This window comes from Drosophila nasuta, chromosome X, assembly GCF_023558535.2.
Source record: "Drosophila nasuta strain 15112-1781.00 chromosome X, ASM2355853v1, whole genome shotgun sequence".
In the NCBI taxonomy this organism is placed as follows: Eukaryota; Metazoa; Arthropoda; class Insecta; order Diptera; family Drosophilidae; genus Drosophila; species Drosophila nasuta.
In genome coordinates, this window is record NC_083459.1 from 32842986 (window position 1) to 32870951 (window position 27966).

General features: G+C 35.2%; 1 protein-coding gene across 1 annotated transcript; it reads left to right on the forward strand.

Moving 5' to 3' along the window:
- The first annotated feature begins 15713 nt into the window (after positions 1-15713).
- Positions 15714-26690, forward strand: LOC132796609 (delta-sarcoglycan). The gene is made up of 6 exons (XM_060807847.1): positions 15714-16208; positions 20213-21008; positions 21068-21188; positions 22157-22418; positions 24162-24285; positions 24490-26690. The coding sequence occupies exons 2-6, from the start codon at positions 20517-20519 to the stop codon at positions 24676-24678; spliced, it is 1188 nt and encodes a 395-aa protein (XP_060663830.1). The 5' UTR covers positions 15714-16208; positions 20213-20516; the 3' UTR covers positions 24679-26690.
- The last annotated feature ends 1276 nt before the right edge of the window (positions 26691-27966 follow it).

Below are 27966 nucleotides of genomic sequence, written 5' to 3' on the forward strand. Positions count from 1 at the left end.
TACTTATAAATGAATGCCAAGAAACACAGCCTTCATCGAACAAAACGTCAATTCAAGTCTTTTGTATAGCAAGCTGACATATTCGAAGGCTGATTAAAAACTTTTTTAATTAATTCCCATGGCAAAATAACTTGCAGATCAACCCGCCTCCCACGAGATGCTAAATGTATAACGTTACGAGCGGCAAGGCTCCGGCTCAGAGTCACCGTCAAATCAATTGAACGAAAAGTTTGGCGATGCTGTATGCATAAGAGTATGTACATAAATATATATGTCTGTATGTTTAGGCTAGTACTGACTTACAAGAATAAATTAATATGTACAGCATGAGAATCGACCCTATTATAAGGTGCGAGATAGTAAAAATATATCTGGAAGCATCGATGTAGTATCAACATATCAAGCAGACCATGATTCCCTTCCTGAGCGCGTGAAAAATTAATTTTACTTCATTGCTGTGCGCTTGTGGTTCACTGTCTAATTTGTCGATGGAAATTATTTATGGGCTAACTGCGCGTATCATGAGGTTGAGCCTTGAAAATGTCACCTACGTGATTGTTGCTATGAGCGCGTGATTTTTCTGCCATTGTCAAAACTTTTTCAATAATATATAAATCAAAACGTCATAAAGTCACGGTCACACGTTGCAAAATTGCTTCGCTCCAGTCTTCTCTTGAGCGACACATTTTATTTGCTTTTATTCAAGTAACAATTCGAGGCGGCAGAGGTTTTTTTTAAGACAATTTAAGTTTCTGTTACTTTACACTGATGTGCATTTGATATATATTGGTATATTAATATATATATATATATATATATATATATATATATATATATATATATGTATGTATATATATATAGATATATATATCTTTTGTGTATATGCGTGAGTGCCTAGCTACTATAGTACAAGCAGACAGACAAATAAGAAATGCCATACCTCTCCAGCTGTTACCTGTCTGAAGTCTTCTTCGTGTTTGCCAGAATCGCAACTTCCTTGCCTTTCAACTTATTTTTACATTCATGAAAATATGTCACAAAATTTATTGCAAAATAATTTAACTGTTTTGGGTGTGGTTCTTGTCTAATGTCCATAACGTTGCCCAAGCGAACGACAAAACTCAACCGTCACTTTGGATACTTAAGAGAAATCTTACTGGCAGTTTCGTGCTTGTGTGTTGTGTTTTTTGCACATTAAAATATTAAAAATTCCTTTAGAATCTAAAGAATGTCTCTGTTACCGAAATCGTCTCCAAAATTGCTGTGTTGTCTGTAAATATTTTATCTTCGCTTGCCGCAAAACGTTTAAGTCAATCAAAAATTGTCTTTGATCTTACCACTTGGAAATTTTAGGTTTATTCATATGCAAAAGCACACACATACATACATACACCGACTACATATGTACATATATAAAGTTGATATAATATATATATAGTTAATATAATACATTGGTTTTCGTTATAAAAAAAATAATTATAATTAGCGTAACTAGGGTCTTTTATTTTTGTACGCTGTGGAAGGTTGAAGCGGGGAATGCAGCGGGAGATTAAAATTTGAAAAACTTCATTAGTTCAAAGAACAATTTATTATAATTTTTATTTATTTATTAATTTGTACGCCGGCCAAGCTGCTGCTGTGTTGCACTATAAAGTGTTATAAAGTTCACTTAATTGATGTGTATCAATAGGACAACAAATAAATAGAATATATTATATTGACATGCGTGGATGGACTCTGTTTTTTTTTTTGAGTTTAGCACGTCGAAACGAAGATTATGTGTGGTTGCCTCCGACTTGACTCACCCAATTGCATTTTAGCGCTTTACTATCCATTGCAATTTTCGATTGGAAAAACAGTGGTGCATGGGTTTCACTGGCAACAAAATTAAATGAAAAGAGTACAGATAAAGTACACAAATGTTTGTTTTTGTGCGTTTCAATCAGTTTGAATGCGAAATATTTTTAACAAATATTTTGAAAAATGCGCTCAAAAGCGGTCCAATTTATTCGTCTGGGCATGTACATAAAGAGAAAGGGTTCGGGATCTGTATGATCTCTGTATGTATTTAAACAGCAATTTCGCAATGTAAATCGACAAATGTATACGTTCAGACAGTTTAAGGGTCTACGACCGTCGATGGTGGGAGATGAGGCTGTTATGGCTTTGCTATATCAAACGAACCAAACAACACCATGACAGCCTCTGTGTGTGAATTTCCGCCCCTCTTTACCGCAACTTTTATTTGTAAATTATTTTTAATTGAAATCGATTGATATACGCATATATTAAAACAAGTTAAATTCTTGCAATCATGGTGATGGACTGTGATATACCGCATAAATAGCTCGAGGTTTCCCAAAATGTATTTGTAAGCCAATAAACTTGTATTTACTTAAATGTGAATTTTTTATTTACTTTGTATCAGTAAGGTAAATTCTGTGTAAATCTTAATTTTATGGAAATATATTACTGATGAAAACCCTTAACATTCATAGTTATCATAGTTTGGGTCGCCAATATGTTGTGATGTACGTATTTTATGATTTATTAGGGAATGTGTTAGCTATATTATTTACAGGTGGAGTATGCCCATTATATTACTACGTAGACTAGTCGAGTTTCAGAAGAGAGAAAGAGAGAGAGAGAGAGCTTAGAGGTCATCAACAGCAGTAGCCTGGACGACTCAGTAGGCACGCCTCCAAGAGACAGAAAAGCGGAACATTGAACTTTCACTGCAACAATCGCCCCAGCTGCAACAACAATGCACAAGTTTGTAAACTTCAAGAAATTTACACCATCAGCGAATAAGAGGAGCATGTTATTGCTGTTGCCAGATGAGCGCCTGTAGTAGGCTTTTGGGGGGCAGGAAGTTTAAACAGCTAAAGAAAATTTGCTAGCCTCGGCAGTTTTTCCGTTGCCGGTGCCGTTGTGTTTGCTACAAACAATCTGTTCCCGAGTATCAAATATGGTAGCAAAATTGAAACACAATGAAGAGCGCTAGTCAACTTGAACAGCAGCACATTATTTATAAGGAGTATTGGAAGGTATTGTCGGTTGATTCTGCAGTACTAGCAACTTCAACTTGTAACAGCGGCATGTATTATATTTAGACAGAGGAAAGACACAAAAATAAACTTATATAGACAAGGCATAATAAAAATGAAGCCAGATACGCAGTAGAACACAAACCATGTTTGGCAATTGAGCGGCAGTTGAAAGGTCTTTCGAGCCAACATCAGATGAATTATGGGTAAAGTTATTGGCTTTTGTTTCGTTTTTGTCTGTGTGAATTTGAACTGCAATGTGAAGGAACTTCCAGTTCAACGTTCAGCCAAAGTAAATTGCATGGTAGATACTGATAATGTAAAATACGGTGCTGTCCACTGAGTTTGTAATCCGGATCTGCGCAGCTAGCAAAAAAACAAGTTGTGAAAGTGGCAACAAGTAAATGAGAAGCAAAAGAAATAAAACCAATACAACCTAAAACAGTTGAAGTAATCGAATTGGAGTCATGGATTTCATATTCAACGTCTTCCTTTTTATGGATTTTATATGTTATATGAGTTTGTAGGTATCTATAGTCTTACACTATATACGTTCGCACATTGTGTCTAAAAATAGTATTCAAAGTCATACGCTGACTAAACGATTGACTTCTTCAATAAGTAGTACATACAAAAAAATGCAACTTGCAAATTTTAGCTTGAAATCCATTCTTGGCAACAGAGTAAGCGCAACGGTAGCGTAACAGAGATGGGAAATTGTACTAGGAAATTTGCCGGAAATTAAAACTTGTGCAAAATAAATCGCCAATCCTCTAACTTACACATTCACATAGGCACAGAACGGCGAGTAGATTCATTGAAAGATCGAAGTACTCAGTCACCCACGCGCACATACATACATACATATATATGTATATGCATATACAGACACACATACGCTAAAGTATACGTACAAACTAACTAAACACACTTGCATACATAAGAGTGCGAAAGCAGATGGGCATTCGGCATAAATAGCGACCAGGCCAAAGCACTGCTTGTACATAATACTCAAAACCTCAGGTCCCACTGGAAATTTAAAACTGCTGCCGCTACCTCGACTGACTTCAAGCAGGAAATGGTTGTTGCTACCACTTGTCCTACATACCGCCCACGTTCATATATCTCGTACACACAGCCATCTCTTCTGCCCGTATCAAACAAGTGCCATGGCGCTTGTTCATTCTATCGGATTTGGCGCTAATGGAAGTGACAGTTGGCAAAGAATTATTAGATTTCCTCATGCATAGCGCATTCTAAATGCAGTGCGTCGTCGACACAGACACAGACACAGACACAGGCACAGGCACAGCCGACGACCAATGCAAGATGTGATTGCCAAAAAAAAAAACGCAAAGCAAACAACAACTGAATCGACACTGCGTCAGACCTGATTTCCTGGAATGACCAACAATTACATGATGCTTAGTCGACGTTGGCTAATGAAGCTGACAACACTGTTAGGATGGTAGATGTATAGTAGGATGGAAGGCAGGATGGCTTGGCTAAATTAACTGTGGTAGGAATGACCTACCCAACTTGATCTGTTCAACATTCATGAAATTACTAATTTTTTGATCATTTGTGGGAATGAATCTCATAAGGCCTTATACCTTATACAAATCAAACGTATTAAATGTGCTCATCTAAGGTTTCCGGCAACTTGGTGAAACGATACAACGAAGTAAAATGACAACGTATTATGAAAATAGTTTAGTTGTGAATTAGGTTTTGCTTCCTTAGATGTAACATATAATTGACGTGAGTTGTAGTGGAAATTTCAACGTCTAATCCAAACGAAGCTGGGAGGCTATTATTGTAGATAAGATTTCATAGTTTGAATTCAACGAAGCTGCTGATTAAATTCCTCAAATTTGCAAACAAACTTACAATTTTAATATTTCAAAATTACCAGGACAACATCAATACACATAGTTCTCGCTAGTATATTTTATTATTTGTTAAAAAAATTGCGAATGTTTTTGTATGATTTCTACCGAAAGCTATATTTTCATCTCAGATACTGACGAAAAAATGTGCTTAAAATAAAAAAAATTCCCCAAATATTCTATTTTATTTCTCTGTTTTTCGCTTAGTCGTTTTGCGGACAATTGTCGATTTAAAAATACATTAAGAATCTTAAATTTTCGTTTATGCGATATTATATTAGGTTATCAACGGCTCAAGATATACGAAATTACACTTTCGAAAATGGTATTGAATATTTAGTGAAGTAAATAATCCTTGTTGAAATGAGCGTGAAAGCCCAAAGCCAAGAATAAGTAAGGGTGTATCGGACTTTTCTTTTCCTTCAGTTTCCTATTCGTTTCGACTGGCAGACTCGCTAAATGCGACCAAATTATACGCAATCATTTGAAGCTTAACTAAAGTGCGGCATGTCTGCGGCCAAGATGGAAAATGAGTGCTGCGCTGACTTTTTCAAAACATCAGTTGCGTAGTTCATGAAAATTTATTTAAGAGTACTGTCTATGGGGACATTTAATATATACGGATATATTTTCAATTTCAATTTCTTAAAAGCACGAATTGCGTATACATTTGAAGTAAAATACTTTTTATCAGCATTTCGTGTGGACAATTCTGTTTTTTTTACTTTTTTGTAGTCTTACCAAAGTCGACTGTATTTGACCATTGATAAATTAAATATTTATTTTAGCTAGAAGCTTTTATTGTTGTCTAAGCAATACATTACTCATAATAACATCAACAAGTAAGTATAAAGCGTAGACAATTTGATGCTGTTACTGTGTATCTTGCCAAGTAAACAATTGCAATAAAAACTGTTGTATAACAATACCTAATTCTTCTAATTATTATTATAATTTAATGTATTCACTACTCACAATATATAAATGTAACATACATATCAACTTATGCATGGCTTGGCGGCATGGCTAGGTTATATTTGAGACTTTGAATGCTCATAGATATGAAAGTACTAACAAATACCGCTCAATTTGCTGTACAAATAAAAAAAATTAAATGAGAGCAAAGCTATAAAAACGTTGTAGGGATGATGTAAAAGCATGGCTCAACCGGGAGGTAACAGAAAGGACCATCGCCTGCCGCGCGCGTTGACAACAGTGGGCGATGGTGACGAACGTGTATGCAATGTGAGTACAGCGGGAGTGGCTAAGTGTCGTCAGCTGCAGTAGCGGTAGTACAATTTATGACAACTTAATTGATTTACTTTTCGTACGTGACCAGAAAAATGAAAATTGCATTACGCTGGGATTTTCTTTGGAGTTTTTTTTTCTCTACAACCGGAAATTCTATTTCAATTCGAGCACCATTTTTGTCATCGTCAACAGCCCATGATGTTGGTGTACTTCCTAATGCGCGCTATTAACAACACCCTACTGTATTCTCCAACCCTCTACTTACAGGGAGCTTATTTAAATTACGCATTGTTAAATTTTGGTTTTATTATATCCGAACTGTGGAAAAACGTATACAAAATATTTAATAAATGGAGCAAATTAAAAAAATAGTGGATCTGCGAAATCAAATCATTTTAAACAAGATCTGTTTTTTTTAAACAAAAAAAAAATATTTTCCTGCCACTAATATCTTAGACTAAGCCAAAGAATTTGTTAACAAGTATCTTCGAGTTTTTCTATGATAAGATAGTAATATACCATCGATTGTGATAGTACATTAATTTATAATAATTTCGTGGGAGATTTCTTTCACTTATGGATAATAGATATATACGAGTACATATGTTATGTATACATATATAATATATTTATATATATTTAATACATTGTCTGACAAAATTTAAACTAAGTCATGCGACCCTAAACTTTTGGCCGACAGTCTGGTAACAGCTGCTGAAAACATAATCGCTCAACGACATCTTTGTCGTAGACACAAACAAATACCCGATTCGAGTGTTGCTTGGTGTCGACTTTTGCAACTTCATCTTGAACTTGCTTCCATTTCCATGGAAAAGGAAACACCAGACTTTAAGCGAATGCCATTTGAGTTACTTAAGCACGCCGGTTTATCCCATCTAAGTTCTTTTGACCTTTTGCTTGCTCTTTTTTCACTGATTTTTTGTGCAGCAACTTTGCATGGGTCGCGGCGGTAACTGTCTTAACTTTCTTATTATTTGCTTCGTGCGATTTAGCTTGCAAATTGCGTCGGCCCACAGGCTCATGGATGTACTCGTACTACCCACACCCAGCACCCACAAAAGTTTTCGAAAAGCGCTTCATCAATTCACTTTGACTGGTTCTGTTGGCCCGCCCATCTCCCTTTACTTGGCCTAGTTCTGTTAACTGCATGCAAGGAAACACACTCATATAAAGACACATATACGTTCACTCGGTTTTCCCTTACGGCTACTTTGGCTTATGCGCATATTAGCGGCAAGTTCTTTCTATACTTAAGAAACCACTTAAGAAGTCGTTAAATAATCAATGAAAAAGATTTTTTCTCCATCTTTTTTCCAGAGTTTCTTCTTTAATAAATTCATCCTGTCAGCGAACAATTTTACAGACATATAGTAGCGTGTGAATACCTTTTCCTTCAACAAAATTATATCATTGGTATAAGTTAAATAACTATGAGCATTAGGTTTCAAACTAGTAAAAAGATGAAAATCAACCAAATCCCTTCAATATTTCTGTCAAGTTGAACTGCTCACATCTCTTTAATTTCATATTTGACAATAATTAAGAAGGACGACTTTTGTTCGTTTACTCAATTTATGAAATTTTGCATATTTCTTTTCACATTCCAATCATCATTGTAGCAGCTCGACCTAAGCAAATAAACAAGCGACAACTACTTGTACAATTGTGCAAACTTAGTTTTGAATCCCCATCAACTACAGGTAATGGACTGGAAACTTGAATCGATTTTATAATTTACACACAGACTTATTTACAAACCCACTAACAGACACATATGCATGAGAAGACCAGCAAAATAAAAGATATTTGAGAGAATGAAATTGGCGTTTGTGATTAAAATGCAGAGTTGAACATAGAGAATAGAAATCAGACACAACGATGCTTCTCGTCCTGCTAATAAAAAAAGAAGGTGCCTAGACATGGAAAAAAAAAAAAAATAGAACTGGCTGTTACGCTTTGAGATGTATGGTGGATTGGATTTCGTCGGAGAGCAAACTTATCAACACCTTGGTGACAGTAATCGCAAATAACGAAAATTCAAGGTTAGAAGCGATGACGTTGATGTTGTTTCTAAATTTTTTAAATAGAGCTGTATTACTAGTGTAATATTTTAAGTATAATTATGTTTATTGGAATTGGGGCTTTGGCAATGTTAATGTTCACGTAACATTTTGTATAGATGATTTCCCGAGTTACTTGAAATATATATGATTACTTCTTTATATTTTTTTTGCTTTTTCAAGGACTTTTATTGCATCTGATTGCTGTTTTTTCCTGCTATAAGTCATTGACTTTGATTTTACTTTTGGAATTGGTTTTGTGGTGCTTGAATGGCGCTTCAGCAACTTTCGGCTGCCAAACAAAAAACCACCCGGCCAAACACAGAGCTCTACAGTCATTTGTATTTTCACGGAATGTTCTTTCAGGCAGTTTGACGTGAGCAAGTGCCTTTGTTTGAGGATTTCATACAAATGGCTTGGAAGAATTGCTTTAAGTAATTGTTTTCCTATCCCTACTCCGAGCATTTTGTGATATTTTTCGTTTGTCCTTCATTCTCTAAAACAGTTTGTGCGCGGCATTGGTGTAACTTTTGTTTTTGTTTTTGTGGCATGCATAGGTCAGTCAATTTTTTTTGTATCTTTATCATGGTTTAACCTTGGCTATCATTGGAAAATTGATTTAATACCCATAAAGCCATTTAATATCTGTTAAGATTACGCAACTACTGGTATTTGCTATATAAGTTTATTTGCATTTAATTTATTTATTTAATGAATACAATTTGGAAAGACATTCACAAATGGGATTAGTCCAATGGTCTGGCGTAAAGACATAAGTTCGGTGATCAATTTTGACATTTTCCACCATTGTACGCATTTCCACAACATCAGTAATATTTGCATTACAAGAAAATTGATGACGTAATTCTAATCATGCAATATTTTTTGCGCCAGCCTTATATCTAATTCTGAAGTAACGAACGTTATGCTTAGTAATTCAAGAAAGGTCCATTATTTAAAAGTCGAATAAATTTTGTAGTACAATTTAAATGAATATATTTAAGCTTTATTTTGAGGAAAAATGTTATAATATACGATGAAAATTCGGAAAAACAAAGTTTGGCAATGACAGACGAGGGCACGTATGGCAACTTTAATCAGACTCTGTCAGACATAGCCTTCAGTCGATGCCCTTGTGGCAACTACGGGGAGGAGGCCGATTTAACGCTTTCGAGCCCATTGCTATTTTTTCCATTTTACATATTGCCCTCGGAGTTGTATACTTTTTGCTTTTGTATTTTGCCAGCTTCCTCACCTGCCAGGCCCTCGATGTTGCTCTTAGAGCGTGTCTGCCGGCCTACCGGTTGCCTATCTGTTTGCGCAAACTGCCTGCATTCCTCTCTATTTTGCACCTTTTGTACGTTTTTAATTTTCCTGTTTTATTTCCGGTTTTACGATTCCGATCTCAAATCTAGATTGCAATGGCATCACTGTTGACGTTGGTCCGACGACGACGACTGGCAGGTCACACCACCGACTCCCAACTAACTTAGCTCGTAAGCAAAGCATATTTTCTACTTTAATATGATGTCCCTTTAAAATGGCTTTATAAAGCTCAGTTCCACCTAACCACTTAGGCATTTATGTAAGAGTTTTGGGTTGAAACTCCGTGTGGCACTCCCCCACTTGCCGACCGAACAGCCGTTGCTCCACGATAAGCTACATTGCGTAGGTTGCATAGCTATAACAGTCTGAAGGGTACGATGAGCATTTATGTATGTGCCCCGTTACCCTTACAAAAAAATATTTGCATAAAAAGGTCAGTAGCACCTTTGAAATACAACAAGTGGCCATACTGAATATGTCTGGAATGAATGTGCATATGGGGTTATGTATAAAAGCAAATGTGTCATTAAGAAAGTAAAGTCTATGCCTGCTGTTATTGGCACCAAGTATCTTTCCCATGTTTGTGGAACATGAGTTCATATAAATTAACATTTTTGCGATTGATTGTTTTAAAATACATCAATGATAGTTAATACATCAATGATTAGTTAATATTATTTTACTTAAATGATAGTCGTGAAAAGAAAGCGAATCGCAGCAACTAGTCAAGTTGCTGACGAGTGCTTTCGATTATCTAGCTAAGTATTCAACGGAACAACTAATAGACAAAAACCCGGCAGCCAAGTAAATTTAGCTATGCATTTTTACCTGCATTAAATTTCTGTAAATTCCTGAAACAGTTTTCCTAAAATAAAGTATGCTGGATATTTAGCCATACAAGAACTTATCAACCGCTTAAGTAAACTTACACATTAGATAATACAAATAAAAAAAAAACATTGCCACCAATTAAGCCACATTAAGAAGCATACCTACATCTACAACCATTAGCCATATATGTATATAGTACGTATGTATGTATAGTACACTATATACGTTTGGTAAACTGCAGAGACGAACTGATGCTTGATGGACATTTCACAACTTGGTCTAGCTTGGAGAAATATAAGTAGTGCAACAAGCATACAACGAGAAAGCCATGATGGGTTGAAGTATGCGACTAGACACAGAGTTATAACAAAGCGAATATAAGGCATTGTTAGAAAGAGTAGAATACCGTTTGCTGAGTGTTTTAACTCTTGTTCGACTCAACTCAAAGCCGGCTGCTGGCCTCAAGCTGCCAAAACAAATAAGTTTTTTGCCGACGATGCTCCAGCTCTGAACTATACGATTACCCGCTTACTGTAGCCCATGCCTGGCAGATTTGTTGATAAAAAGATTGACAGCGTTGATAGCCGAAATAATTAATTGAATGAAAACGCTACAACAAATGCCTTTAATTAGTGTCGGATTTCGCTACTGCTTGGTCAGGGCGCTGTCTCAAATTAAGGGTGCCATGTCTGTCTGGAGAAATGTTGGGTTTTTGTTCTTGTTTTCGCCCTGCAGAAGCAAAGGACTAAATGGTTACAATATTCGTAAATATTTGGAAAAAAAATTGATTATATGTATGTGTGTGTATAATAATAATAATAATAATAATAATAATAATAATAATAATAATAATAATAATAATAATAATAATAATAATAATAATAATAATAATAATAATAATAATAATAATAATAATAATAATAATAATAATAATAATAATAATAATAATAATAATAATAATAATAATAATAATAATAATAATAATAATAATAATACTAATAATAATAATAATAATGATATTGAGTAACGATTTGTGGTAAATCTGGTTAAAACTGGATTAAAATTGTTAAAATGATAAATGTTATATTGTTTAAATAACATTGGCAATTAAAATAATCAAAGCTAAAATTTTGGTAGAAAAAAAATTGTGTTGAGTTTCAAAATATTTCCCATTATCTTAAGAATAAAAAGATCTCTTCAGTTGTATAGTATACACAAATAAATATACGCATATTATGTTATACACAAAGCTCTCAATACTGAGTCAAATACTCATAACTTTAATTCTTGATGTTACCATTTACTATTCACGTAAAATGATACATCGGGTGGACTTAAAAGTGCAAAACATTGAAGCCAGCCGACATCCTGGAAGCTTACTCGACAGTGTTTCATATTGTAAGATTAGCTGCGTAGAGGGAGAAGCCGACAGGTGTGTTACCATAAACGTTGCTGTGCGAGCTCGTGTCACGATTTCCATGGAAATTATTCAAGCTGAAGGATATATGATAATTTCCGTCGGAAGTGTAATCAAAAATCGCTTAGACTGAACGCAAAAGTGTTTGGCTTGCAGTGACGACGTGTGAGAAGTAAAAGAAATTGTAACCTGATAAGGAATTTGCTTATGTATGTTCTTTTTATGGATTAACATATTTCAGTGTAACTATGTATGTATGTACATATGTATACCAAATAAGTATGCCTTAATATACAAAAATGCGAAATGCTGATCCACGAAACTTGAAAGAAGAGTAAGCGCTATAGTTCCTACTATATGTATATTGTTTTCAGCTAGCTTCAACTCAACTATATGTATATAGTAGTTACTTTATACTCGTATGTTATGTAAAAGCCTCTATACATTTAGTTTGTTAACAGCTCACTAACTAAAAATTTGTGCAACATCTGCCAATCTTGGATTTTGAATTCCTTTTTGAAAGAGTCCGAGGAAACTTCCTGTCCACCTGGCTGCTCGCCAATCGCGCATGTTAACGGTTGACTTAACTACATATGTACATACGTTCCTCTTTCATAGTCCGAGAACGTGCGGGAAGAGTCGATTTTTTTCAATTATCCACACTTTCACTGCCTTTTGATCCTAGTCCGTTTTTGTGAATATTTACACCAACAATACATACGCGTATGTGCTAGAATGTTGATATGCAAATTGATGTTGATGTTGTTGTTTTTGCTGACTTTATTGCGTTTAATTTTTTATTGAAACTACACGTATATCACCAAACGATTTAATGTTATAAATTCATATTTCAATCAATTAATTTACAAATGGATATATGTGGTCACTAGATTTGTCCTGGATTTTAACAGAATAATTGATGAAATTTGGCACATAAGTTTATTTATGTGCAACGTTTAACAAAAGGAATAGGTAAGTACTTTGGGTTTGGTCAATGGTTTAACTAAGTATTACATCGAATGAAAGGGGCTCGAGAGTTATTGTTGCGTTGATCAATAAGTTAATAACGCATATTTGTAGTATTAAGGAATAAGCAGACAGTAGAGTACAAACGATGACCTCATCGCAATGCCAAAAAGGCAAAAGGGTAAAAGAGCAAACGTTATCAAAGCCAATTGCTGTCGTCTGTCATTGACGCTGTCGCCGTGATGTATGCAACGCAAAAAATGAAATATACAAAGTGGAATTGAAGTGGAATTATTCATGGGATTTCTGTACACTCGTGCTTGGGCCTGTGACTGAACTTGAACCCGTTCGGCAGTATACACCATCCCCACACTGCATCCCCACAGCTCTGAGCTCTGAGCTTGGGGGTGTCTCTCGCACCGCTTGCTGATCGTTAGTTGGTTGGTTTTTGGTGCTCCTCGGCAGTTGCTGCCAGTGCAGCAGGCACAGGAAGTAAAGACCAACGCTGTGCATGATGACGACGTTGATGCCATTTCAGCTGCTTCTCCTCTTCTCACTTTTTAACGTTTTGTTACTGCTGATGGCCTGACGATGCCATCAGCAAAAAACAACATCTATTCCCACTCACGTTGCAACAATTGATGGACTGACTGACTGACTTGCTCATCGGCAACTGCAATGTCTGTCTATCTCTCAATATCTCTACTTGCTTTATGACGTGCAATTCGGTGTATTGACATTTGGTGTTTGCTGTTGACAGCTCAAAGTTAGATGCGGCAAGCATTTATTGACTAGTCTAGTATCGCGGTAAGTCTTGTTGTGCCTAACTTGTTCCAAAAGAATAATTTTGAGTATTCCATGTTTGTTGGTCATTGTTAGAATTATATTCAGTGCAATCAATTAACAATTATCAGCATTGCACGCAACGTTTTTACCTATTAAGCTCGAAAAAAAGTCTAGCTCAATTTTCTCTTCTACGTAATTCCAATAAAGGATGCTACAAGCAAAAAAGTACTATTTCGAATTTTAATAGTCATATTTATTACTTGTTGTAATTAAACCAACCAACACGCAGCACGATAGTCGAAAGGCCATTAATGGTGCTGATGCCTATGAGTACAGTGTAGCTAGAGCAATATGATAAACTATCACAATTTAGTATATTAGCCCACATTTATTTCGAATGCCTGCGAGCGCATAGATTTTCTTCATATTCTGTTAATTCGCATACAATGGCTGCGTAATTTAATAAATACAAAAATAACGGTTTATTTGAATTATTTAAATTATTTTAAATAAAATTTGCTTATTTTTCGAAGAGTTAAATGTCGAATAATATTGGCATTGCCAGCTCACGAAACTAACTTTCGTTACTTTATGTATTACGAGATATCACTTTACATAGTGCACGCAACAAGCATCAAATGTGAATAATTAAGCATTTCAATTCTTTGCAGAAGGGATAAGTAATTTTAAAATGTATGTGTATGTGACTCTATAATTATGTATGTAGGTACTTACAGATTAATAAAATATGTAGAGAGCGCCTATCCAATATTTCGTAGTCGAACACCTGGAATATTGTTTAATTAATTGTATATTAAATATGAAGATTTTTAGCGTACACATATATAATATTTTATTTAGTACTTTTCAGAATCTAGTATTAGGCTGAATAACAGCTGCCATAAATGTAAGTTTAAATTAAAAATGTCAATTTTATATAAATCCAATATCGACAAAAACAACTGTGTCCTAAAAACTGACTTGTAAGGGCTCGTTGAGTTGAACTATGAATAAAATGTAAAGTGCAATCGGAAAGTACAATTGGAAGGACGTTGGGTTGATATGTAGTTCCGCTTTGCCTCTGGGTAGACAATCAATACTCGAATCTAAAAGGATGCCTGGCCTAAAACTGGTCGCAGCTTTTAACAATAGGCAAATTAGTAGCGGAACGGGTGCTCACATCTTTTTGAGCACATCCAACATATGCGCAACTACATTAAACAAGGGAGGACTGTCCCTTGACCGTATAAAAGATCTTTGCTTCATTAGTTGGAACCGGAACCCGGTTTGCTACATATGCCGCACCTCCAAGCGCGTGGAGCGCCACAACTCTTGAGCAGATGTTGCTAGGAACAATTAAAACGACGCATGTGGGGACAACCCTATTAGAGCACTCTTAACGATAGACAGAAAAGTTATTAGCTTCAGCCAAAGTTGAAAACAGTTTTAATTCGCAAGCATTCTGAGAAATTAGGCATTCGTCTGCTTTACAAAAGGTCACATCATCTTCTTATTATTCTATTGACCCAACATGACAAGCACTCACATACTATGTTAGGCTCATCTCAAAAGAACTCTACAATGTTGGTGATTAGTGAATTGCTTGTGTGATAAAATACCTATCATATTCTTAAATAGTATTTATGTTTAAATCCACTTTGCTTCTATACCTACATTAACCGCTCACACGCAAAAACATTTGTACATTTAAATGAATATATTAGTCTTTTCATTAAGCTCTAATATATTGCGAAATAACAATGGAAATGGAAAAAATCTCGATTAAGAACAGATTATGAAACACGTTAGAATAGCATAAAATTGGCAATTTTCTGCCTGATATGAGGAGGAAACAATACTGAAGTGGCAGCAACCACGTGTTGCATGTGCTCAAACGTAAACAATCCAGCGAGGCTCTTACCGAGCACAGCCGATGGCCTGACTCAGTATTCGCACCCGACCTACCAGTGCGAACGTGCGCCCGATATGTGTTTGAGTGAAACTTTTGGCCAGCATTCGGCAAAAGCTTTATAGACACGATGCTTTAGTAGCTGCTAGTATCAGCCAGTGCCAATTTCCACTGGCTGCCGCCGCAGCGGCCACGGAAGTGTTGATGTTGCGCCAAAGTGAATGTGCCTTCAGTTGTTTTTCAAACGTTCCCGACATCAGAACACGGAAGCGGCAGTGCAGGTCAAGCACTATCAAGTACATAATTGTTAACTTATCAAAGCTCGTGTATCCCGCTATCGACAAATTTTATTTTTTTTATAAATATATATTTTTTTCAACAAACTTGTGATCGATTATCGAAAGCGTGCGAATGTTTAAGCCGTGTGTTTTTTAAGCGAACTCAAAGTTAATTTGTCAAATAAGAATTATACGTTCTGTGGTCGTCTTATAACAATTACAATTACAAATTGAATTGTGAATATGTCTAACAAAATAATAAATTGTTAATACCTCCTTGCGCCGTAATAATAAAAGTATGTGGAAACGTCTATGCATAATCAAAGCTTGGATTTGTTAAAATCCAATTACGACTCTGAATCAATTGCCGGCGTATTCAGGAAATCGCGTGTGTTAACATTAAAGTTTATAATTAAATAACAAATCCGTAAGTATGACTCTTTGGCACAAAAAGAATTTCATCCTTACATGGGTAATCTGCTAACAATAATTCTTAAAATCGAGAGAATATAATGTTCACCTATAAAGTTGTTGTGATTTGTAGAAAATAATATTTCACCATAATCCATTCTGATAATTGGTAATAAGAAATAATCTTAATATAAAAATTTAAAAATGTATCTACAAAGTGCTCATTAAAGATCAGCCCATTGCTGTCAATATAACATCACTTGCTTTGCAATTTGGTGTGTCAAAATATTAAAAGTTATCTTATATTTCCATTTCATTTTTATAGCATATTAAATATTAGAAATATTAAACAAGAAATATTAATATGTTAAATTTGGTTAGTTAAAATATCAGTAATATAACTTGCTTTGCGAAGATATAAAAAGCAATTTGGTGTGTCAAAATATTAAAAGTTGTCTTATATTTCCGTTTCATTTTTAATAGCATATTAAATATTAGAAATATCAAACAAGAAATATTTATATGTTAAATTTGGTTAGTTAAAATATCAGTTTTATTAATTTTGCTTAATTTAAAGGAGGAATAAACGAATATTTTAAACAAATTCATATCAATTTTGTATGGAAATGTTTTACTACTACAAGCTCAATAGCAACCAGAAGTTCGCTGTTGTCGCAATATACGGACACTATACAATTAAGCAACTACAACTCCTTAGAAGGTCGTATTAGAAACTTTCAACAATATAGGAAATTTCCGCTCAGAACTCGAGAAGCTAACGGACTTATACAATACAGGGACAATATAGACACCGCAACAATTATGTGCCGGACCCTCATGAACTTTTGCGAACATGTGTGTTTGCTGTTGTTGATAACTTAATAGCAGCACAATGCAATACTTTCCATTTACGAATAAATGGCCAACTGCCGGGTGCTTTGCCTATGAGCCGGGCGCCTCCTTCTTGAATTTGGCCTCAGTATGCGTGTTTCGTGTCTAGTTATTGCTGAAAATAAGCCCACTTCGCTTAACATTACCCATTGTCAAGGACTTTTGAACAACTTCGCATAAGTTTCCTTTTCTAAAAGTGTGTATACCTCCATAAACATTTTAACGCACACAATCACTGTACCAAAACGAATGCAAATAGGTTGTTGTACTTGTTTTTACGAGTACCATATATCCCATGTATGGAAATATGTATGTATATGACGACAGAAAGGCAGTATGTTGCATTTTTAAAGTACTTCAAATACCCGTTAAATGCTTCCTCTGAAAAAAATGCAATCTTTTTTTAGTGATCAAATAATAAATAGAAATAGATAGGTAAATAAGATATAGGTAAAAATTATTTTCAAAATCTTTGATCACGTTCAAAGCAAATAATTGGCAAATAATAGTCAAATAAACAATTCAATCATGTTCGGAAAATTTTCCAATTTTGATCGCAATCAAAGCATGATATTTGGCAAATAATATTCAACTAAATTAATCAATGAAGCTTGGCAAAATTTTCAAAAATACTTGTACAAAGCATGTCGAAATGCAGAAAACAGAAAACCGATAAGTTCCAACCATGAACTAAGTACAAAAATGGGAACGTATGTTATGTTCCTACATGTGTATGTTATGCGACTGTGTACTCAGTTTTAGAAGTAATTTTCTTTGACTATCGCAACCCAACATCACCTACAACTGCTGGCCGAAAAATTTGCAACATTTGCTGCAAATGTTTCATATGTGGCAATAAAAACGTGTGACAACAACAACAATAACAATAACAGCAACAACAACAACAACAACAACAACAACAATGGAGACGTGCGACATTAACTAAGCGGCAACTATATCTCTTAACTAAAACTGAGTGTACGTGCTAGTTGTCATCTGTTTTTGCAGCCACTGCAGCTAATAGTTACAGTCCTTATTTCCGCCCTGTAAACCTTCTGCCCGCCATTCAAGAGCGTCTAATAACCGGTTGTCTGTAGATACTAAATCAAGTCTCAGAGTATTTGCATTGCACTACAAGCTTTCCGTTCACAAAGCACGTTCCCCGGCCACCATTACTCTAGTCGGAGCGAACTGCTTGTCCAAGTTCTCCATTTAGATTATGTGCATGTACTTATAATGTGCAACTCTGTGCACTCCCGATGTCATATTATGGACTTACTAACTATAAAGAAAAGTTTGTTTTTTATTTTTATTTAATTGATTCGCACTTCAGTCGGAACTTCGTATTCCAAGTAATGTTATTCTATCTTTTAAGAAGCTGTGAGCCCTCTCGACTAAATTAGTGATAATCAAATTTTCAAAATTAAAAGTTGCTCATTACTTAATATTAACAAATTTTTTGCTATACATAAAAAATTCGCTATTCTAACTTGCTGTCAAACTTTATCTCCATGGTAGCTTTTGTACAATAATTCAGAGTAAATTCCGATTTTTCGTACTTTTAAATCGCATGCACATAAAAAACAGTTCACTTATAATACAAAAATATGCGGGTCGGTGTATTGAGTATCCGATCATAAGTAATAAATCTGGGCATAACTTTATAAACACACTCCCGTCTGACCAGCCACCATCCCAAAGCAATTAGCCAGCCCAACCTTTCCAATATCTTGGTCTGTCGTTCAGTCATTTGGCCAAATTTTCGCAATCCCTTTCTACACAGAATTCATTTGTAAGCTATCAATTGCAATGCCTTCAAGTTCTGATTTCAAGCAGTTGTCGTATGTAGACATATTGCAATCTTTGTCAAGCTCTTCTGCTTAATCACGCTCATTTGGCAGGTCAAATAGACTCACATACATTAACATTTTTCACATGTCATTTTTAAACTGTTAAACAATAGTTGAGTCGAAGCCGAACTGTTGAGTAGCAATTCATGAGAAGCAAGCGCATTCAAACTCACTAAGCTGGGCAGTCTTTGTGAAGATCTTCTATCTGACCACGCCCACTTAGCAGGTCCGCCCTCTGAAATATCTTGGTCCGTCACCCACGCATACATTTTGCAGACATACAGTCAAATTTTTGGCATTCAGTTTTTTACACATTTGCACGAATTAATTAACTACTTCCTCTGTGAATGCATTGGGCAGTGTACTTAATTATTTTTCTAGACTCGCTTGCTGACTTAAATATCAACATTAAGCAATAAGAGATCTAGGAAGACAGTAAAATTTTATAGGTTCTACCACCAATCTTAAATTTCTGGGTATACTTTGATTTTCAAAATCACCAATGAGTAAACAAACAAAATAATCAGATACAAATTATCTCCAATTGCTTGAATTCACTTTAATTACCCCAAATACATAAACACAGCAGTTCTTTCTTCTCAGTTCTAGGATTGCTGGTAAATTCAACAAAAACAAGAAGCTTTACGAACTATATTCTCTATTCGTATAATTATTATGACCATGAATTAAGAGTAAAGCGAGTATTTTGGCTTGTGATTGTGATTGTATATAATAGTAAATCCTAAAGTACATATGAGAAAAATAAAAATAAGTCTTTTAAATAAAAATATCTGCACTTTAGTTGTACACTTTATGGCGCGGACGAAAATATATTTCATCACTGTACTCACGATGACCATGAAAACCACACGAAAAAATACACACACAATTTTCTAATTATAGATGGTTTTCTCTTCGAAATAGTTTTTTTTTTTTTCTTGAGTGGTCTAGGTATTGAAAACGTGAAACGTAAAAATATGACCTTCACGGAGCAAAGATTATATTTTTCTGCACATATATGTACTATGTGTGTACATATAATTAATTAACACACTAAGCGAAATTCAACGGGAATTTCCCAAGCAATATTAAGTATTGCTTTATTCAACAAATCTATGCAATATTATATATGGTATATATTACATTATAAAAGATACACATGCATAAAAGTGGAACAGTTGAATTTATGTGATGCACTCCGTTAAAAAAATGTTTTGATTCACATCAAAAATGAATAGCTATTATTTAAATGGCAAATATTTACAATTTATGATTTTAGGTACCTCCTTAACATTTGGTAAAACAGAACATTCAACTTCAGAGGCTATGCAATGAGGAACAGAAGTGTTTAGCACCTTTCAGTGCACTGCTGGACCAGAAGCAAGTGCCTTTTGCGAACCTAAACCATCATTATTCATACTCGCGATTGGAAATTAGTTTAAGCTCAACTGACGATGTGCACACGATAGATTACATACCTACAGATGTTGACAATTCAATCGGCATTGGAAGCAGATACCGAGTAATACTACGACTACCACGAAAATACTTATTAGCCGGAAGGATTACAACTATTAAGAGCGATGCTCTCTGGAAGCAGAGCAGAAAGTGAAATCTGTAGAGCAACTACAACGACATTACCTGTAGTGTCCGGGCAACAACAACAATATCAGGGAACAACACCTAAACAGATGCGTAAGAGTAAAACCAATCCAACGAGCGTTATGGCACGCAACAACAATGGTGGTGGCGGTGGTGGTAGCGGTGGTGGTAGCGGTGGCGGTGGCGGTATGAGTGGCAGTGTTGTTACATCTTCGAAGACGCCAACCATAATGACGAACAAGGCCAACGTTGACAAAGGTATTCGTAGTGTTATAGCCAGCGGCAAAGGATCAGCCACAACTACGAACGGACACGAAGGTGCGGCTGGATTCGTTGATGGCATCGAGATATATTTGGGTCTAATCGGCTGGCGGAAAAAGTGTCTTTACACATTACTACTGCTATTGATGCTTTTAATTATTACGAATTTGGTACTGACTTTATGGATTCTCAAGGTTATGCAATTCTCGACGGTAAGCACATCATCATTGTGTCATCACATTAAGCCATTGATTTTTAAAATTCATATCAGGAGGGCATGGGCCAACTAAAGATATTACCTGGAGGCATTCAACTCTCAGGGCAGGCGGTAATTATGGACATGCTGCGCGCATCTTCAATACGTTCTCGGCATGGACAGCCCATCTCCATAGGTAAGCTTGAGGCTTGAGTTAATTACGCTGGCTTTGAAGAATGTTAAATGTGAAGTCGCAATCACATATTCAACGTGACCAATTGTGACCACCATATAAGAAAGTCAAGTGCAGTACGAATATCGATTGTATTCTTACGTTCGTAACGTAAGGTAAGAAAACTACAATCCGAAAGTCTGCATCGTCCGTTTACACAACTCCTCATTCAATCTTGAAATTCAAACATCAACCTTGCATTTGAACCTTTTTTTAACGTTCACGTTGAATCTGGACACGACAAATGTGTTCTGGTGTGACTAAAGTCATAAATCAATAGATACGCACACAGACCTTGAACAAAAGCTTACTTGCACCCAAGCTGAGCATTTCAAGATACATTCATATCTGCATATGTATCTGTTAGCTGTGCACGTACATATGTACAGGTGAAATGGAAGTGACACTTTATCAAATAAGATCGGAGGTGTTGACTGTGTCTGCAAAAGATGCCCAATAACAGATTAACCAAATCAGATCAACTGCTGAGACGTAGAAGACAGATGAGGACATTCGGGTGTTCCGGCAATATTTAAAATAACAAATAGAACCTTTTGACGGCACCTAGAAAGCATCAGATAAATAGAAGCTGCTGGCTATGTGTTAGCGTGTGAAAGGCTGTCAAGTTCCGATAAGCATATGTTCCCATATGCATATACATAACTACTATACGTGGTGTGAATCAAACTCCTTTTGTATTTCTCTTTGTTTAACGGAACATTATTCATGAATTTTGAATATGAGTTATTAACTGAATGCAAATTGTGAATCGCTTTTAAATAACATGTTTACATATACACATTTGGTATTTGTGAGGTGATTTAAATATTTCTCTAGTTTCTTAACGTTTCTATTTCTATTTTTGTTTTTTATTTTCTTTTTTTTTTATCAATTTTATCTCATTTCAACAAACTTGGGACCATTCCATGAAGAATCGTCACGTAATTTTTCAATAAATACACGTGACCCAAACGGCGTACTCGAGAATCATTTATTCTTGGGTCATGATAAGTTCGAATGCCTGTCAGCGGGATTTCGCGTCAACGACACAACCGGTCGAAATTTATTTTCCGTAAATCGAAATGAAGTCACAATTGGAGCACACGCTTTGCGGATCGAAGGCGAGGGAGGGGCCATCTTTCGAGAATCCATTCAAACCCCGCATGTGCGTGCAGAGCCAGGCCGTGAACTAAGGTAAATGTCATCTTCATCTTATGCAATTTTGTGTAATCGCTAAATTTAGTTTCGTCCAACGAATTCTATTATAACATACATTCATACGTTAAGCACATAGAGTAAATCTAACATAACTAAGGCAGTTTTGTTTGAGGCGATTAGTAAGCTGTCATGTTGTTGTCATTAAAGTAACTCAAATAAAAAACGAACGAATTTTGTGGAATCCCACAACAAAATTGTCTGCAGTGTTGAAATTCGACAAGAGTAATAAATTTCGCGGAATTCATATCACACGTTTCATACAAAAATACTCGTATGTATGAATGAAAATGCATACGAATGTGTGTGCAGGCATTTATGTATGTACGTATGTATGTACGAGTATGCCCACACCAAACACATTAGCCGGGTATGGAAAAATCTCCGAAATAAAAAATTAAAAACAAACACTTTCCGAGCGCCCGTGCCGCTGCTGTTGCTGTTGCTGTTGTTGTTGCTGTTCAACGGTGTATGTCAACGTCACCATCACCTTTGCGTCGACAGCAACAGCAACAGCAACAGTAACAACAACAACAACAACAGCAACAATCCAAACACAAAACACTGCCACTCGTGAGGTGTTGGCTTATATATTTGTCCGTTTGTATATGCACACACACACACACACACACATACATACATACATACATACATACATATGTACGTATGCATGCATGTGCGTACGCAGCTCGTTGGAGAGTGAAAATATTTGCTCATGCTCGTACTCATATACATACATACATATGTACATACACATATATACTTATACTATGCATGCATGCAAGTACGTTTATTTGTATGAACACACACACGCATGAACGCATGTGTGTGTGTGTGTGCATGGGCGTGTATGTGTGTGGGGATCGCCATCGTCACATCATTGAAATCGGCATCAGTTGCGATGAGTGAGTTGAAAAGCGCTTTGGGGCAGTGATTTTTTGTTGCTGTATGCGAAAATCGTTGGCTTTACATTGGGACATTTGTGGTGATAACTCGCCTTATTCAATGACAGGGTGTACTGACTCTGTTTGTCAATGTCCACTATACGAGTATAGTAGAGGTTTGAGGCTGTATCTGTGTATACGGACCATTAACAGCACTGCAATGCTTGTAATAACGTTTATATTGACAAATTTGCTGATGGCCGGTTTGTTTTTCCATGAAAATTAACAAATTGTACTGTACGTTATGCCGATGTCGATGTCGACGTCGATGTCGATGTGTGGACAGGATTTGACAAATAAGCTATAGCATACTCGTAAAAAGCAAATGGACTGTTTTATACTTTAACCAAAAATATTCACATAATTGTCAATATATTGTTAGGTTGTGCCAATATTTATTATATGAGTACGAACCAATTCGCTGGTAGTCACTGCGCTACAATCAATTAAGCAATACAAAATACCTCCGTTTGATATGAAGAATGTATCTTGTTTACCAACGCAGTTGCTTATTTAAATTGCAATGCGATCGTGGCGAAATTAAACCACAAAATTATTCTATTGACTGTTAAACCGGAATTGGCTATTATTAGTTTTGATTTCTAGAGTCGTGGGGTGTCAACCGTTAGACTTAAAATGTTTCCACTTTTGAATGATGAGTTTAAATAATGATTTAATATTTTTGAAATAAATGCTTTGGATCAACCGCTCGCTACCTAACCAATGATTCATCTATGAATATTACTAATATATAAATGCATTTTGTTTAACTTTTCAGATTAGAGTCCCCCACACGTCAATTAGATCTAACTGCAGCCAAAGACATTAACTTGCAATCTCGAGCCGGCGGCATTGAACTGCTAGCTTTGGAAGATGTTAAGCTTCGGGCCCTAGACGGCAGTGTATGTACTTGATTTTATTCACAATAATATTAATACCCCTTGTTTGTGTCCGCTGTAATCCGCTGTAAATAATCCATATACTAAGACGGAGTACTACTCTTACTACTCTTAATAATAATTAACATATATCATAACATATGACGAACAAAAACCCTTCTCCACTTTGTTTCTTATCTTTGGCATGACTTGGCATCTCGGAAATAGTTACGCTTGGAGTCATCGAAAATTCTAATGCCCAATCTGCGCACAGCGCAACCACCAATTCTAGGATCTGCGCAGAGTCGCGATCACATGCACCGAGTCTTCCAATTGTGTGCCTGCTTTAATGGCAAACTCTTTCTGGCGGCACCTCATTCAATATGCGCCGGAGATGATTCCACAGTTTGCAGATGATTGGTTAAGCTGTCAATGCGATCGTGGAAGTAGAAAATGTCACAGTTTTCAATGAATCAAAATGAATGAATGAATTGCAATATAGCAATACGAGTAATACTTATAATTGTACGTATTATTTAGCCATAAACAGACATTCACGCATCAATACATTCATACAATGCTGGCATATGTTACATACATATAAAATATACTATTTATATCAATTATGGTATGCATACATATATTATGCAACATTAAATATGCATATAATATTATATATAGCACATACTCGAACCTATAGCGAAGTAAATTATGAATTTGTGTCCGCATGATCGCTGTAATGAATAATATGATAAATATGTACATGCTCACACAACTACGGCATATGAATGGAAAATGTTTATAAATGTTTGTGTATAAAGATATAAGATGATGATACTTGGATATAAATATCTACGAGTATGTGGCATATGAAGTTTCCAAGCTTGCCAAGCAAACTAACCTATGAGAATTACATTACATTAAATACTACGCATTGATTTGTCCGCATAAAATTATATTAAATGAGAGGCCTATACAAATTATATACGTTAAGAGTAGAAATAATCACAATACATATTTATATGTTAGGTATCTCATAAGTTAGTCCGTATATCCTCAAATATATCAATTCATATTCAACACTATAGATTTTCAAATAGTTATGCATGCCAATTACAGTTTACCCGATTAATTAGTTCATTATTGGCTGACTTCAGATTGCGCCGAGTATGTGATGCCCAAAAGGCTTCTACAGAAAGGTTTCTAAACTAACATCCTTAATTCTTCGTGAAAGTCATATTGGTTCTCTTATATTCATGTTTAAGGAATTGCCTTGTGAACCTTGCCAAAATGCAAATCCGCATTACAGAGTTAACTTAAATGAACGCACTTTGACATGAATATAGGAATACAGTCATACATCTAGTACTAATGTAATACATTTTTCTGAATAGAGTCTAGTGTACGATTCAGATATTTTTTCCAAACGAATCGATACCATTTACAAAAGAATGACAAAATACCGAACTCGAGAACAAAATCAAGAGCTTCTAAGACACTGGCATGTTACATATACAAGTATTTATGTATATGAGAACTCTGCAAAATAAGAGATCCCTAAGTAAATACTACAGTTAAGAATAAACTATATAGTTCTAGCAAAGAGATGAGGAAAAAAAGATTATAATAATAGTGATAATAATTTGTAATAAGTTTGAGTAATTATAAATACATAATTATTACATTATTATTTTAATTTCAACATACATCTATTAAACAAATGGACCACACTAGGTTTATTGACACTCCATAATAATTCAGCTAATTCCCATCGTTTGATAACATAGGAAAATTTATCTCAGTTTAAGATATTCAGGGTAATGAAAAAATAGGAAATATAATATGTAGGGTCAAATCTTGAACCCAAGTGTCATTCAATAAAAATGTTTTGTTTAATATATTTATTCTTTACATTTGAGTTATTTGTGTGTGTTTTTTTTTTTTTTAATAATTTTACAAACAACATTGTGTGTGTACATAATTCTACAATAAACAAAAAAAAATACCACTAGTCAAACAGCTAAAGAATCATAAAATTAATAATAATTCTATATAAATTGCATATAAAATAGCAAACAATTATGAAAACAACTATGTAATCACAATACGAAGACAATGAAATATCATCCAATGAATTATAAGAGCTATTTACATATGTAGAAACTATGAATATGGATAGGATGTTGAAATATTACCGTTAAATATATACATATACATTTGTATGTATGCCATTAGAATACTGAAAATATTGTAAACAAACAATGAAATGCTTTTAAATGGGAATTTACGAGTATATGTAATATTTGTTAATACAATAGATGCTCTTTTTTTTTGCACGATAAGTTTATATAAGTACATAAGTACAATATATATAGTATATATATATACATATGGAAACCATATCAGCAATATACATTTATATATACATACAATACATACATAGATACATGATATGTATGAAAAATAAATGCATATGAATAAAACAAATAAAACATATACATACATACATACATATATATATATAAATATATATATATATGTATATATATATATAAATTAGAAAAAGCAAATAAACAAAGAAAACAAAAATCTCACTGTTGGCTCTTGCAATTGGCTGGATGAACAGTTTTTTTATTCGACGATAAGGATTTTGCGCACTTTTTACAGCAAAGCACTCAAACACAACGGCAAGAGGCAAGCGGCATGTGGCAAGCGGCAAGCACCGACCGAAGCCATGGCTCAAGCTGCAAGCTGAGCGTTCGTTGGTTAACGCCTTCTAGCACCACTTCAATTGAATTGAATGGCATTTGAAGTGCTTTGTGGGTGCGTCTAAGCGAAAGCAGCAACGAGGACACTCTACGCTCGACGCTCGACGCTCTACGCTCGACGCTCAGAGAAGCAGCGCCTCGTGGTCGTCGTGCGGAAAATAATTTGTGGGAGTTGCCGACGAGGATCCCGAAGGCAAACATAGCGTGCACGACTTTCGTCGCCAGTTCGTTTTAGAGGTTCGTGTACGTTACGTAAATTGAGTTATTTTTTGAGCCAATTTTCTGCCGAGTCACAAAGTAAGCTTGGGAGTTGTCTGTTACAAAAAGCTCTACGAAGCCATTCAAATAGTAGATGTTGAAGCAAAAATGAGTATTCTGAGTCAGTCCTTGCGACATCTAAGCATAACAAATCATACTATATGTTCATCACTTTTCACTTATAGTGATTGAAATGCTCCGCAATTAACAATTAACATCTCATTCTACATTAATAAGTTAAGCCGAAACATAGAACAATTAAAAATTGCGCCTCTAAGATCACACGAGTCAATGTAGGGAAGCAAAGCTTTGAAGTAGTTGTGCTTAAGAACATTTGAAATAGTCCGTTAGACTCATCATCTATCTGCTAGTTACTCTAAATAGTACATATAGTTGTAGACCAAGTCAAGAGACTGATTATGGAATTCTGTTTCACAATTCTATTTAATGCTTAAACTATACTTTCCCCACTTTCGTGCATTTCCGTTCATTCACAGACTCACACACTAATTTGAATACGTGTGTAGATGCGTGTGTTAGTATCCGTGTATGTGTGTATGTGTGTGAGTGTGTGTTGGGCAGATTGCTCGTTACACAAGAATGTATTTAGTATTCCATTAATATTCTAAAAGCCGCTTTTGTACTTTACTTCGCATCATTGGCGCAGTTGCATGCTGTA

What these genes read in the sequence shown, in the direction of transcription:
- LOC132796609 (XM_060807847.1), top strand. Translation starts at nt 20,517, where the DNA reads ATGCTCTCTGGAAGCAGAGCAGAAAGTGAAATCTGTAGAGCAACTACA. An exon ending in TGGACAGCCCATCTCCATAG is followed by an intron (nt 21,189 to 22,156) that starts GTAAGCTTGAGG and finishes CATTCCATGAAG; the next exon opens with AATCGTCACGTAATTTTTCA. An exon ending in TTCGGGCCCTAGACGGCAGT is followed by an intron (nt 24,286 to 24,489) that starts GTATGTACTTGA and finishes TCTCGGAAATAG; the next exon opens with TTACGCTTGGAGTCATCGAA.